We start from the raw sequence: 14969 nt of genomic DNA, 5'->3' as shown, positions 1-14969 counted from the left end.
AAAACATAACACTGGATGAAAAACAGGAAGAGACTGATGCTGATGCCATTTGTATGGTGCATGTTGCCTATAGGGAGGATAATCTAATACAATACAGAATATGTCTAAGTCATTTAGAGCAGCTATAATCTATATTTTGATAATAGCAATGGATCACGTGATTATGTCCTGTGGCATCAGTGTTTGCTGGATGTTTGCTAAAGGTACAAAGGGCTGGGGCGACCCAATGGCCAAATAGTTAGGGCACACACCATGTGCTGTGAGCAGCAAGTCCCAGGTTTGAAAATGAATAAATAAATAAATAAATAAATAAAGGTGCAAAGGGCAGTCACCACAACATATTAAATACAATACAACAATTGGACAAAACGAATTAATTTATTATTTTCAAACTCAGAGGCAATTTGTGGTTACAGTCATTACAGATAACTGTTGTGCATTTTACACACACTGTACACTACCACTACCACTATCAATACATTAGTACTAAAACTACAGTACCTCTAAGAACTCATTACTACACCTACTACTCACTAGAACTACTACATCTGAGTCTAAAGCACAAAAAAAAAACATTAATACATTAACATACAATACACTTGCACTTGTAGCACCATCCATTGTATTATACTATAGACGAGAAGAATAATTTAAATTTGTCTGGGCTACTGCATTCTTCACAGGCTTGTGTTTCCATGTGCCTCTCTCTGGAAGAGGACCACTTCATACAGGACCACTATAGCTGGTCACTTGTGCAAGGATTTCTGCCAAAAAAAAAAATCTCCATCTAGCATCATAACATAGACCAAACCCGTTTTTTTTTTGTGATTGCCTGCTCCTTGTTTGGATTTAGGGGAGTTATTGCACTGTTCTAATACAAAAAGACAAAGAAAATAGTTCACATGGGGATGGAAGAAAAGTCTTTAACTTAGAAGGGAACGGGTCCATAGTAGGCGTTGTATGCAGCAACGATGCCTGCAGTGTCAGCCATCTCGTCACAGGCGACGTTCACTTCACACACCTCTCTCAGGCTGGATGGCAGAGGAGAGAATTTTAAGTTAGATAGCATGTAGCATGTCACACAAGTCATTTTAGACTAGATTCAACATTTTTGTTCTGAAGTGTGTTTGTGTGTGTGTGTGTGTGTGTGTGTGTGTGTGTGTGTGTGTGTTTGTTTTAATGAATTGCAGCAAAAGTCAAACAGTAGCTAATAGTGTGCAACATTCTGTATATTGTTTCCTAGTGAGTCAGTTTGGTCCAGTTAGAGTAAATAACTACCTTTCCAGCTGCAGGGGGGTGAGGTCTCCTGCTGGGGCTGCTCTTCTTCTCCTCAGGAGAACAGCAGCCAGGTCTCTCTTCATAACCACTGGAGAAGCTGAGTGGACAAATCATAAATTACTAACTCACTTTCTTCAGTTTTGTTGTTTTACAGTCATATGAAAACTAAAAGTAATTCTAAAAAAGTCAAAGATTTTCTCTCGAAAACATTTGCATACCCTCAGTGCTGGCTGACTCTGATGAAGATGAGGAGGATGAAGATGAAGAAGAGGAAGAATCAGAGGCAGAGGAGTCGGACGCTGAGGAGTCAGAGGCAGAAGAATTGGACTCAGAGGAGGAGGACTCGGAGGAAGAGGATTCAGAGGATTCAGAGGACTCAGATGACTCAGATGAGGAGGACTCGGAGGATTCCGAGGAGGAGGATGAATCGGAGGCTGATGAGTCAGAGCTTGAGTTAGAATCAGATGCTGAAGAGTCGGAGGAAGAGTTGGAGTCTGATGCAGAGGATGAGGCTGAATCGGATTCAGAGGAGGAGGAAGAGTCTGAAGCGGAGGATGAATCAGTGTCTGGAGCTGCTGGGTCTGCAGCTGCGGGGTCAGCGGGTACAGCTTCAGAAGCTGTGTCGGCAGCAGGGTCCACAACAACCTCTGGTTCCACACCTGATGTGCACAGAAAATAGCATTTTTTTCAAAAACATTCTCTTGGTAAGCACAGCAATGATAAGATTAGTTTGAGTTCGTCCTTACCTCCCATGGACCAGCACACTGACAGAAGGGCGCAGATGGAGAGAAGAGTCAGAGTCTTCATGATGCTTTATAGTTTCTTGCCGTAGACAAGTTACTTTTTTGATTGCTTGCTCTTCTTAGCTGTCCTTCGATGGTTTGCTCTGTTTCTTTCCCCAAATTCAAGGTCATTTTATACTGTAGTCCACCTCCTGTGTCAGACCAGACCCACACAATGAGATAACCCTCTGATTGGCTGGGGAGTCAGATGTCAACATTTCCGATTTCACTTGTCATGAAAGCTCCTATAAACACCCACGCAGCGCCTGGCACTAAGTCCAAAAACTCATTCACTCCCACAGAAACTTGCGTGTCCACAAACATTCTTGGCATTTGTCTTTATGTACAGTGCCCGGTACTGTAGGTAAGCCTATATGTATGTATGTAAACCTTCATTTGACATTAAAGCCAGTCCAAGACAAACAAGGTAACATGAGGAAAGTAAGATGCACTCTCAAACACACAGAAAAGACTTATCAGAAATGTTTTACGTTTAATTTTAACAAACCTTTATGACCTGTAGCTAAATGTGACATTAAATTACTGAATTGACACCTTAAAGTAGTTTATCTCTACTCTACTATCTCTAATAACTGAAGATTATTCTTGTCATATTTTCTTGCTGTCATTTCTCTGTCAGTTGTTTGCTAAGGTCAAATTATTTTCAAAGGTCAATAATTTTTATACTTGTCTTGTATTCCAAATCCATACATGCCCCTTTCAAATTCCTTTCAATCGTCACCCCTCATCACTGGAGTATAAATAATACAGCAAACCTCTGACAGACCAAACCAGTGGTGTTACTGATTTCTTTAAAATAACCTCAAAATGTGATTGGTTTTTAATCAGGGAGACCCACTGCAGGGTAGCCTCTTTAACATCAAGGTTACCAATTCTGCCATTGCTGTTATGCTGCTGTGCTCCTTGCCCCAGATGTGATCTCCCACCCCCACAAACCCCAAACTATAGCCTGAGCCGACCACAAGCTACTAATCAAGTGACACGGAACAGCAGTGAGCCTCATTATGCGACAGAGCTTAATTAGAGTCTTGCAGAGTCCCACCAAACCGCAGTCAGTCACTATTTACAGATCCGGTCCTGGTCCTGGCCAGATCCAGGCACGGCCATGGTTTACCAACGGCAACCGTTGGCCCAACACACAGCCTTGCTTGATGTATTTCAGCATATATAGAGCTAAACATAGGAAAGCCCCATGGGTTGGATGCACAGCTTTATGTATGTGGGTTTGGATGCAGCTGTCTGTTTGAGTGATACAATTCAAATGTGGCTTCAGCTGTGGCTTTTTGATAAAAAAAAAAATGGTATCTGTATTTGATTTCACAACTTGGATCTAAACCATATTGCAACTTAAATACTGCTTAGATAACCAAACATTTATGCACACATATCACTTCATGTATATATATGTCTCAGATGGCCCCCAAACAGCTCTATTTATCATGTAGTGAGAAATGCTGTGCTGCTGCAGAGTGACCTCGGTGTCCTTCGTGTTTCTTAAAGTCTGGTGTTATTCTTGGTGTCAGGGATTTGTCTTGGACTGTGTGCTGTGTAATTTCAATGTCTGGTCTAGTGTCCATTTTTGTGGATGCATTGTAGTGCGTGGGGGACACAGTTGGAGAAAACAATTGCCACAAGGTCTCTGGGTAGGCTGGAAACACAGAGTCTAGGGCATTTCTGCTGTGGATCAATTGTTTTTTTGTTGTTGCATCTTGGCACTGAAATCACTTCAGCTAGACAATAAGTAGTACTCACTTTTTATGGATGTTTGGGTTTACACATTCTCTTGTCTGGAAAACATTGAACTTAAACTTAACATGTCCATCCTGTTAATTTATTAATCACTTGCATGATTCTTTTTCTATTAACATGTTCACTTGTGTGTGTATTGGGGGTGGAAGTTATTTTTTCTGTAATATTGTGAAGGCACATATTGTCATTTTATGAATTCAGCCTCAGGAGCTTCTCCATTTCACAAGTGCTGAAAGTCATCAGAGTAATTTCTGTCTTTGCTTTTCATTTTTAATCACAGATTGGTTTCCTTACCTCACATCGTTTTGGGAACATCTACAGGAATACACACAGGGAACGTCCATAGACACAGAAATGTTCAAGAAATGACTTTGAGTTGAGCTAACTCTGGACCTCAGCAAAGCTGATTGAAAAATATTCTGGCAAATCTGGACTCAAACCTTAAAAAACAAATCTAAACCTGTCATCAAGCACTGAACCCCAACACAACTAACATTTCTGGTACGTTAAGCATTAATAACAGTGGGTTTAATTGAGACATTTTTATTGTAATGTTGTAAGAAGTTCACTGTGAATGTCCTTCTTTTGTCCCCGCCAGCTTTTCTCCTCTTGCATGATATGCATTATATAATTGCAACAAACAAGCTTTAAATGACCAGTTGCGGACAGGCATTCAGCATTTTTTAAAACTGTTACCTCAAAGTGCGTGTGGTAGTTCTCAACCGAGACACAACATGTCCTGTCTTAGATGTTGTGCTCACATAAAAGTAAAATTCAAACATGAAACTTCATATTTGGACACTTGGAGGACTGTACTGTAAAGGTGCTGAGGGTTGTACTTTGCATGAGATGTGAAAATAATTTTCTGGTGTGCAAATAATGCATGTACTGTACTGTATGTCACCCTGTGCTTAGCACACTGATACCAGGCAGAGTAAAATTTACTGCCTTTACAGGTTTAGCTCTCCAGCAGGACTCATTCACTGACAGATGTGAGAAGAAGATGCCATAAAACCACCATTTAATACAATTTAATGTGCTCCATAATGTACTGTATTTTCATGCATCAGAATGACCTTAAAGGGAATAACACCAGTATTAGATTTGACTTATTACCAACAATATACTTATTGCTTATTTACTGGAGACTAGTCTTATTTAGAGACCAATTTTAGATGAAGATTTGTGACATTTCGTCCTTGGGATTGTAAAAGCCAAATTGATGCTCAGTTTAGCCCAACAGGACTGTGACATCTGCAGTGGATTCTGGAGAACAGGGAGTTTAATGTTTAGTTTGAGCAGGAGATGAAGGAGGAGAGTTCCTTCCCATGTCATGACAAAAACCACCAAGGCCCCTCACCGTCAACTAGCCCTCAAAAATGTAACACACACAACAGTGGGAGTTACAGAATGAGTGTAAAATATAATCTACTATTTTTGTAGTTGCTGCAGCTAGAATACTATGTGTTGTCCCATTAGTGTCATATATTGTGATTTTTTTTTTTGTGCAAATAAATATAAACCCATAAAGAAATCCTGTTAGCTAGTGTAGTAACATTATCTCCAGGACAAGTATGTAAGCATATCATGTAAAAGCAACTGTCATTCTGCAACAGTACTGTGTCTGTGTACCAGCATCAGGTCAAAGAGAGCATCAGAAAATTAACTTGAACAGACTTTGACTTTGATAACTGTCCTAACCTAGTTTAAACTGCAACATCACATCAAGTCACAGTTTTTAAAGGAAATGTTTCAGATGAAAGATGCTGTTATGTTGATGCCATTACTGCTACATATATTTACCAGCTTTTACTACTTGTATCCAGAACTCAGGGTTTTTTGGGGGTTTTTTTTGTAATCTGCAAAGTTAAAAAGTCTAAGTTTCAGGGAAAGCTTTTTTTAATGAAAAATTAATCATAATCACAGTCCAATTTCTTTACACAGGAAAATAGCGTCAAGTGCAAATGTTTTAAGTTTAATTTCTTACATTAAATTTCGGAACCCAGATTCGCTAGATTAATTCGGTCTTTTGGTCACATAAATTTCATTTCTTATGCCTTAAGCCAGAGGAAGCCATGCTAATTTTTATCTGACACCAAGTGTTTATAAGTTTGTCCAACAGAGCTTTTGTTTCTTAAAAATGTTCAAAACATTCAAATGTAATAATAAACCACAGAAATGCTTATGAAATCATATTTTAATGACCAGTAATCGGTGACTGGTGAATTACTGACATCATGGTGCACTAATATTTAAAATCAAACACAAGAACTGGGGCTAACTATTTCATAATGGAGCAGTAACTTATAATTTGCCATTTGATGGTATAAAACTAAAACACACTGTCATGTTTGTTCCCATTTGACCCCCATCAGACCTTTATGTAACACTGTCTCATCCCCTGACTGTCCCAGTTGGAGCTGTAAACAAGCTCAGATGGCAGTCAACACATAGTATATATTTCCATGTGGTCCACCTGCCAGGCTTTCCCAATTCCGCCGGATGTATCCGCTTGGCAGTACAACACTGCTAATTATACCGATCCCAGTCTGGACCTTGAAATTCCCTTCTTGCTTGGGAGAATATTTCTGGGACAGGCCCAAACTTTTGCACTCTTGATGTCTACAGCCCATCTGTTGTTGTTCTTTTATAGAGTTGTTATAGCCTTTATAGCTGAATACTCTTGCTTTTATCCTATATTTATAGAGCCTGATATGTCCTCAAGTCAGATATCTTTAATTAAAGTTTGAATTAGATGCTCTACTTTTTAACTGTGTCACTGCTGCCTCTGTGATCCCCTAACGTTCTTCATTGGGGATTTTTAATAGTTTATCTTGTACAGATGATGTTTGTCCCTTTATTTAGATGCTTTTCTATCTATAGTGAATCATATGAGAAAGTACCACTAAGTACTGTGTCTGAACTACCTCGATACAGATCTTCCCAGTCTGCTCTCTGTCAGTCTCTCTGAGGTCGGTGTGTTGTGGTTCTGACAATAACATTAGCGGACAAACTAACAAACTCCGCCGGATCACTGCGACTTGTGGCCAGTGACCTGTGGTTGGCTAACCAGACCGCAGACGGGCTCACACTCATGTAAACAGACAAAACATAACATAGAAGGGTAAATAAGTGAGGGCACATAATATAAACACACACACATATACATAGTTCACTTTGCATAGTTTCATTTTTGCTGAAAGGAAGAAACTGCAGGGGAAGAGAGTGTACTATAGAGTCACTCTTTCCACAGCAAGAAGAATTCAGACGCCCCTTTTCCAGTTTTTTATTCCATGCATAACAATCCATTTACATTTGTCCTAGAGCTCTGTCTTGACTTGTGCTCCGGCCTGCTTCACTTCCTGAAAAATGTAAAGGTATCTTAGGTGAAATACAGCAGACAATATAGCACCAGAGAATATATAAAACAGTGCAGAGCTGTATACATCAAGTTTACTTCAACTTTATCTATCTGGCATTGCACGGGCACAGGCACCCTACTGCTGTATTTCCCTCGGAGGAAAGCTAAAAAAAACTTTAGGAATTTACTACATCCACATCAACTACACTTGTGCATTACGAGATGCTCTTGAATCTATTCACGCTCTGTTTCATTCCTCTCTGTCAAGACTTTATTGGTTTTATTCATTTATTTATTTTAGAACTTAACCTAGTAGAGAGAGAGAGAAAAAACAGAATTCATAAACCACAGTTGAGAACTTGCAGAAAAGCTGTGGAAAATGATGGTTGTGCTCGAGGCAAAAGAACAAAACCAACAGCATCATCAAATTTGTATAATTGTTTGAGTGACTGGTGATCTTGGTGATTTTGACAGGCGATAAACGTGTGGAAACGGTGGTGAAAACACAAGGTGAATGGAAAAGGAAAACTGAGGGTGGTAGTCCAATAATTATGTCATTTATTTATGTTAATTATTTTCTTGAACACAATATTTAAAGATGTGCCAAGGATTACTTTGTGCATTGCAAACAATCGTTTCCATTTGAGTTCTCAAGTACATCTACTTAAGTACTATACACAAGTATAATGTTGAGATACTTTCTATTTTATGCTGCTTTTTACTTTAAACTGATTCCACTACATTTATATGACCACTACAGTCACGTGTTACTTTTCACTATACACTTTACACTATACGATACAGGGACCATTCTGCTGCCTGATGAATATTTTTATGTTTGATAATTTAAACATATTTTGCTGATAATACTAGTCGGACTTTTACCTTTAACTGAATATTTCTGTAGTTTAAGTTAAATAAAAAATCTAAATACTTTTCCGCACCACTGGAGAACAAGCATCAGTTATTCACCTTATATCATGTTATCTGAATTCAGTCTTTTTACAGCCACTGTTCAGTGATACTCTGGTACTAACTCTGTAAACAGAGCAAATTAGTCTGCACAGTGAGGTTTCTTTTGTGTGGCACATTTACTTGACAGTTACAAGTGCTTTTCTCTAGCTTTTTTCTGGAGCAGCATTCCTGTTTCATTCGTACTGCACAGTGATTTTTATCTTTAAATTGTGCTGCTTAATTTAAATCACTAAACTTGGCTACTCTTTTGGTTTTAAGTTGTTTAAAAGTCAGTCTACAATGTCCTCTGGGTACAGTGGGCAGCATCTACATCTGCTGTTGTAGCTATACCAGGTTAAATACATCTAATATGCCAAATCATAATGGCTGGTCACCTTCAGTTCTCCTCGTAGGAAGGACTGGCAAAACTCCCGCACTCGCTCAGTAGAAATCTCTCCCTCAGGAAGAAGCCACTTCATATCAGAGGCACCATCATAGATGCCAACCCGCGGGAGGTCCCGAGACTTGATGCCAAAGTAGCCAAGTGACCGAGAGTTGGACTTCACTGCTCCATTAATGAGCACGAACAAGAACTGGAACACAGACACAATTTGATTTAATGACATCATTTAAATTATTATGGATTAAATCAAGTAACCACAGATATGTAACCTCTTCTAGACTTTGGTTGTATTTGATTTGCAGTAGTATCTGCAGGGTTCAACACGTTAAAGTTAAGACTTTTTAAGACCCTTTTAATACCACACAGAACTTAATTCAGTACCTTTTTTCGTGGCCATTCCAGAAAACAATGGAAAGCAAGTCCCACAATTATTCATTAATTAGTGCATGAAGTAATTGACATTTATATCACATTTCTGTCAGTTCTTCCCTGCTGTATATATATCAGCAATCCCTAGTCATGTAATTAATCAATTAATGTAACCTGGACCAATGTATGGATTGTTGAAAAGGTTTATGGGGCACAGGTCCAGGGTTCCGAGAGGTCAGTTGACTCCTGGAGGAAAGCCTCGGTGTGAAGGGACTGTTAATATTTCTTTTTTTAAATCACAGAGCTCAGTTAAATGACTTCAGATACAGTCAAAATTAGCCAAAGTTTCAGTCTGGAGGTGCTACAGAGGAGGGGTGGGTGACGCTTTACTTGTCTATGCCAAGGGGTATATTGTCTTATTATCCATTACCCATCTCTATATCATAAACAGCAGAAAATCTATTAAGAGTCAATGAGCTTCCTAACAACTGTTTCTCAATAGCCAAAAGTTATAACCAATGTTAATGTCTACAGCAGGCTAGATAAAAGTAAGACTTTTAAAGTGTCCAAGGCCATTTTTTAGAGGGATCTGCATCCAGTGCTTTGGACACTTGCAGACTTGCAGATACCGTGATAAAGCACACATCATTAAACTGCTTTTACTTTGCTCTAGTTTGCTAGATAAACCCATTTGAATTTACCTGACCTGTAAAAGGACGCAAAAATGGATTTGTTTTGTTGGTAAATTAAGTACATGCATGTTCTTACCTTGCCTGTGAACTCAGGGGCCAGAGCTCCCAGTTGTTCCTTGAGCTCAGTAAATTCTTTACTCCCCCTGTTGGCAAAGAGGAGGAGGTGTGTTTTCACCTCTGAATTGAACAGGCCCACTGCTGTCTGAGGGAAAATAAAACGGCATACAAAAAGAGTGTGAGGGTTAAGAGGAATGGAGGAATTACAGTTCCACTGGCCACCCATGATATCCTTTTTCAGAGGTCTCACACCTGAAAAGATCTAACAATGAGAGGCAGGTTATTTTTTTATATGACAAATTATAAAATCATTGTATTTTTTTTTCTCTGTGTACTGATCTTTGTGTTAAAATGTATTTTTTCCCCTTGCTTTCTGTATATTTTGCATCTGTCTTTAATACAATATATTTTAACAAGAGAAGTAAGGCCTTCAGGACTAAATGACAGATAGAGGCAGGCTGTTGACTACATAAAAACATGTAGAAGAAGTGGGCCTACCATTTGGCTGTATTCTGTGATGTAGCGAACCTCGTTGATACTGATGAAGTTTACAAGACCGTCAGTTTCTAACTTCTTGGCATCGGCGAGAACAAGATTCTCCTGGTGGTTATCAGCCTAGATCACATGATACACATTAATATCATAATCATCATAAAACTGATAGCACCATCACATTTATTATTGAAACAATGTGTTATGTATAAATGTATGTACAATACCTTTCTGAAAAGGGTGATGGTGTCTGAGGAGAGGCTGTAGTCAGCCCACACCTCTTTCACAGTGCAAATGGCTACAGGGACCGAATCAATGCGTGCTGCAGCTGCAACAAGCTCCTTAAAGCCATGACTCTCCTCTCCCTGAAATACCAAAGTCAAGGAGAGAGTTACACAGCAAGACCATTCAACTCTTCTTGTCAGGTGCAGTCTTACTCTTTTCAAAAATTTTTTAAATATTTTGTCCCCCACAAGTTATTATTAGTATAGTATAGTTATTGTTCCCCATAGTATTTGAGTATTGTTTATTCCCTTAAAATTTGTGGATTGTTACGCTCATATGTAGCTGTACTTACATTTTAAAAGAGAGAAAAATATGCCTTCGCACATTGGATGGTTGTGATTTAAAAAAAACAAATAAGCACTCTGAGGATAGTGTGCCTGAGGAGGAAAGTGACTAGGTACATTTACTCAAGGTACTTGTACTGAGTTTTTACATGTTTTGCTACTAAATACTTTTTTCAGATGGAAATACTGTATTTTTTACCCCATTGTATTTAATTTACAACTCTAATATATTTAATTTAATAATTATATTTAATTTACAACTATACATACATATATATATATATATATATATATATATATGTGTGTGTGTGTGTGTGTGTGTGTGTATGTGTGTGTGTGTATATATATATATATATATATATATATATAGTTCTACTCTCTCTCATATATATATATATATATATATATATGAGAGAGAGTAGAAGTTCAGCATGATAGGACATGCTATCTTTACTTTACAATTACTTTACCCTCAAAGACCACCAGGTCGTGTGGGGGACACCACCACAAACTTTACCTTCTTTTATTTATTTATTTATTTTTTCAAATAAAATGTGAATTTGAAAAGAAGTGCGTATGGCAGAGAGAGAGATTGAGAAATGAAGAAATACTGGGAGAAGAGACAAGGCTGACTCAAAGGAGGGTGAATCATGTCTATTTCTGTGACAGTGTTGCATGAGCTCTGGCAATCCATTTTATCATTTTGCAGCCTGTAATATGTGTTCATTCACAGTGAGTCACAGCACCAATATTTTGGTCTCATTTTGCCTTCAGCATCACGGTCCAGCTATGTTATCCTCTTGTGCTCTCCCTCTCACTCTTCCATTCTCCTCTCATGAACCTTTTCCCTGTCTTTGCACTTGTTTATGAGAGGGTCAATGGAGCCAATCCCACAAGACTTCAGATACGTATGTATTTCCTGTGAAGTGGCCCGCCATCTTCCCACGCACACTGAGTCTGGCCAAAGGGCTCGCCTCTGTGGGACAGTTGGCCACTCTCTGTCCTCACAGCACCAGTGCTGCCAAAGGTGTGGCCACGGGAAATATATCGTTCTAAGAAATCTATTCGTGACAGCAGCATCACTGAGACCAGGGTGCAAACAAGTGCTGTATTTGTGGAGCTTCCGCAGCCTCACCCTCAGCTAATTTGTCTGATCATGTCTGGTGTGCCACATGCATGTTAACAAAGTAAACTAAGCCATAAAACAGTGTCTGTGGGCATGTTTAAGAGACATCTGGAAAAATATTTGAGTTGATGGTTGAGACTTTTTTTTTCATTATATGCAATTATCTTGTCTGACCTCCAGAAATCCAATGACCACCACCTCAGCAGAGTCGATGAAGGCCTCAGCAGCTTTGGTGTCATTCAGCCTTGGAAGAGCACTGTCTGAGAAAGAATGACATGACATACGCCAGACATACAGTTCAACATAGTTTGTACATTACAATCACAGTCATTCTCTAAAGAACACTAAAAGTCCACAGCCCAGCAGCTCTGTGAGGCTGTACTTTTACACACAATGATTTGAGCTAAATGCTAATGTCAGCATGTTGCTAACAATGACCAAAACCCCTTGAAGCGTGTTTGTGATTTGTGATATTAGGCATATAAAAAATGGCTTAAATGACATAACTGTTCTGTAGTAGGCATAAATCAAAATATTGGAAATATTAAAATTTTGACCTGATGGAAGTAAATGAAAATTTGATAAAGGAATAACCAAAATTATTACAATTCTGACAGGGACATGAATTTCTGGAACAAATGACAATATAACCAGTAACTGATGAGTACATTACTTCAACAGATATTTCAGAGTACACCAAAGTGCTGGACCGACCCGCTGAACAACACAGATTTCCATCCCTGGAGCCATGCTGCTAGCATGGCACAAGGAAATCATATTATATTTGATCTTTCACATGAAAAGCAGAGAGAAGAGCCAGTAGCAAGACAAAAAAATCTAAACAACAAAGTATGCTTAAATCAATTTACCTTTCTTCGTGGCAGTGACAGAAGATACCAGCAAGGCAAGAAACAGGGTGCTCAGCATATTTCGACCGATTAGACTCACACGCAGAGGCAGCTAAAAAAAGGAAAACCAAGGAGAGCCGAGGGGACTTTGTAGCTGTTTGACTCTGTTCAAAGAGTCGTGTCACCTGTGCTCTGTCTCTGCCAGTCACCACATGGCAGCCGGCTGCAGCTGCTGCAACTTTCCTGGGATGTGATTGGAGGCTTCGTGGGAACCAGCAAGGTGTTCTTGATAAGATGGGATGCTGGGAGGTTGTTGGACTACGTGTCACTGTAGGACAGGGGGCAGGCGTGTATATATGTCTGCACTATGGACAATAAGGATGCACTTAGTCGAGCCTACCTTTGCTTCTGTGAAACATCATACACCTTTTCTTGTGTCTTGACGAGTCTCATTTGCAGCAAAAGGTCTTGTGCTGCAGTGTGCTACTTAAATGAGTCGTGGGTGGGCATCTCTGCTGAAATAGCAGCTTGGTTAATACTAATCCTTTATCCTCAGGCAGGTAACAAATAGCCAATGAGAAGGCCTGTGTGACCAGTGAACGACCTGATATAAGATAAACAGGGCTGCTCCAGGGCTTGCTACAACTCCTGCCTAATCCATCATGATGCCGACAATCAATGAGACATTAAATCACAGTAGGAAAATGCCTGGTGTTCAGTGTTTAGTGTTTGGGGGACACTATTTTTTATGTAACATTAAGAAACCAAGGTGAAAATCAAGATGCAATGAGTTTGCTTTCCTTCATTTTTACTATCTTTTTAACATATTAATAAGTATAAAAATTAGAAGTATGTATTTCCTCCATTCAGTGAGTTTAAGGAAAAATATCAGAAGAATTCTCTGAAAACATCCTCATAATTAAGGAAACTATGCTATGGGAACTAGATTTGATCAGATCATCTGAACACTTTAAGGTTATTGATGTTTATCATTTCTAAAATTCACATGACACCATAAGGTTATGCTAGAAAATTACATCTTTGAGGTAAAGGAGAGCATTTTTTTGCCATTGCTGTTAATATAGCTTTCTGCCTGTTTGTTTGTTTGCCAAGAGTTTTTAGAGAATAAATGCACAATAACTCTGCAAGTGAATTCTTCAATGGCAAATTCATAAAAAATGTATTGTCTTAAAAAAATGATGGCGTAGCAGGAATTACAGTTAAATATCTAAAATTGTGAGTCAAGGGGAGAAAAAAAGGACATGAAATATTTTCTCAGATAAATAGTAAGAAAGACAGAAAAAGGCAGCTCCCATAACCACCACAGAAATGTTGTCTTGCTGTTAAAACAAAAACAAAGGGCCTCTGAAAAGCACATTTATTCATAACAACACCACAATATTTATTAAACTAAACTGAAAAAAAAGATTTACATCAAGTTTGACATTTTACACAGTGATTTCGAGCATAGTTCCCACAGAAAAGGAATCTGCTGAAAGCTGAAGGGAAGTTACAGTTCGGTCAACCACAGAGCAGAAAAAACAGATGCACAAAAATACAACAAACTCTTGAGGACAAGACCATTTTGGTCTGAACCTTGTAAACTGTCTCTTTTGCATCAATAAAGTCAAAATACTTTTCACATTTAAATCTAAAAATGTAAAAAAATAAAATAAATTATTTAGTTTTTCCAATTTTGGACCCAAAGTATTCCTGCTGTACATTAATGTTGAACAGAACATAAGAACAGCCTCTTAAAGCTGTTCCTAAAAGTTAAATGTGGTCAGTGCAAGAAGGAGACTAATGTGCAGTGATGAGAAAATTCCCAAGGTCATAACTGTGACGTTCAGCTTCAGTGTTCAGCCTTTAAAATCTATATTCTGCAGAACCAAATTTATCAGCATATTGATTGTAAATAAATTCACATGAGGTAAATCTTTTTGCTGTTTATTACTATGGAGTGCCACCTTTTTACCTTTTCTGGGGAATATAGACTTAAACAAAACGTCAGAAGCCTGAATAATCTGATCCATCAGGAAAAGGGGAATAACCACAAAAGCAAAATAAAATAAGACCAAACACAAACAGTTGAGGATGATGGGAATGTAATTACTGTTATTTAGTCTTAAATGAAAATAAATGTGTGGTTCACATTTTATTGCAATTCCAATACACCTAAGTGGTGAACTGTCAAACACTTATTCTGTCTTTGTAGTGTCACAGCACAGTGAAAGTTAAGATTACAGCCCACACACTACTGTGTGATTA

General features: G+C 38.6%; 2 protein-coding genes across 2 annotated transcripts; both read right to left on the bottom strand.

Annotated features, from left to right (window-relative positions):
• Positions 1-359: 359 nt before the first annotated feature.
• On the bottom strand, positions 360-2180 carry bglapl (bone gamma-carboxyglutamate (gla) protein, like). Its single transcript, XM_071505616.1, has 4 exons — positions 2025-2180; positions 1497-1937; positions 1279-1375; positions 360-1031 (listed from the first exon to the last, which is right to left on the bottom strand). Exons 1-4 carry the CDS (start codon positions 2083-2085, stop codon positions 929-931), a joined length of 702 nt encoding a protein of 233 aa, XP_071361717.1. The 5' UTR covers positions 2086-2180; the 3' UTR covers positions 360-928.
• A 4921-nt stretch (positions 2181-7101) lies between these two features.
• Positions 7102-12892, bottom strand: LOC139636979 (endoplasmic reticulum resident protein 27). The gene is made up of 7 exons (XM_071505434.1): positions 12723-12892; positions 12028-12113; positions 10386-10523; positions 10165-10281; positions 9686-9811; positions 8541-8738; positions 7102-7192 (listed from the first exon to the last, which is right to left on the bottom strand). The coding sequence occupies exons 1-7, from the start codon at positions 12778-12780 to the stop codon at positions 7151-7153; spliced, it is 765 nt and encodes a 254-aa protein (XP_071361535.1). The 5' UTR covers positions 12781-12892; the 3' UTR covers positions 7102-7150.
• Positions 12893-14969: the final 2077 nt, after the last annotated feature.

This window comes from Trachinotus anak, unplaced genomic scaffold (assembly GCF_046630095.1).
Source record: "Trachinotus anak isolate AG129_WGS33_773 ecotype Australia unplaced genomic scaffold, CSIRO_AGI_Tana_v1 ptg000019l, whole genome shotgun sequence".
NCBI classification, from domain to species: domain Eukaryota; kingdom Metazoa; phylum Chordata; class Actinopteri; order Carangiformes; family Carangidae; genus Trachinotus; species Trachinotus anak.
This window is presented reverse-complemented; position numbering and strand designations above follow the sequence as displayed.

Coding starts and splice junctions, on each gene's coding strand:
- bglapl (XM_071505616.1), bottom strand. CDS start 2,085: ATGAAGACTCTGACTCTTCTCTCCATCTGCGCCCTTCTGTCAGTGTGC. Junction 1,938..2,024: donor AGTGTGCTGGTCCATGGGAG/GTAAGGACGAAC, acceptor TGTGCACATCAG/GTGTGGAACCAGAGGTTGTT. Junction 1,032..1,278: donor ACCCCCCTGCAGCTGGAAAG/GTAGTTATTTAC, acceptor TCTGCCATCCAG/CCTGAGAGAGGTGTGTGAAG.
- LOC139636979 (XM_071505434.1), bottom strand. CDS start 12,780: ATGCTGAGCACCCTGTTTCTTGCCTTGCTGGTATCTTCTGTCACTGCC. Junction 10,524..12,027: donor TGGTCATTGGATTTCTGGAG/GTCAGACAAGAT, acceptor TTGGTATTTCAG/GGAGAGGAGAGTCATGGCTT. Junction 8,739..9,685: donor CCCCTGAGTTCACAGGCAAG/GTAAGAACATGC, acceptor TCTGTGTTCCAG/TTCTTGTTCGTGCTCATTAA.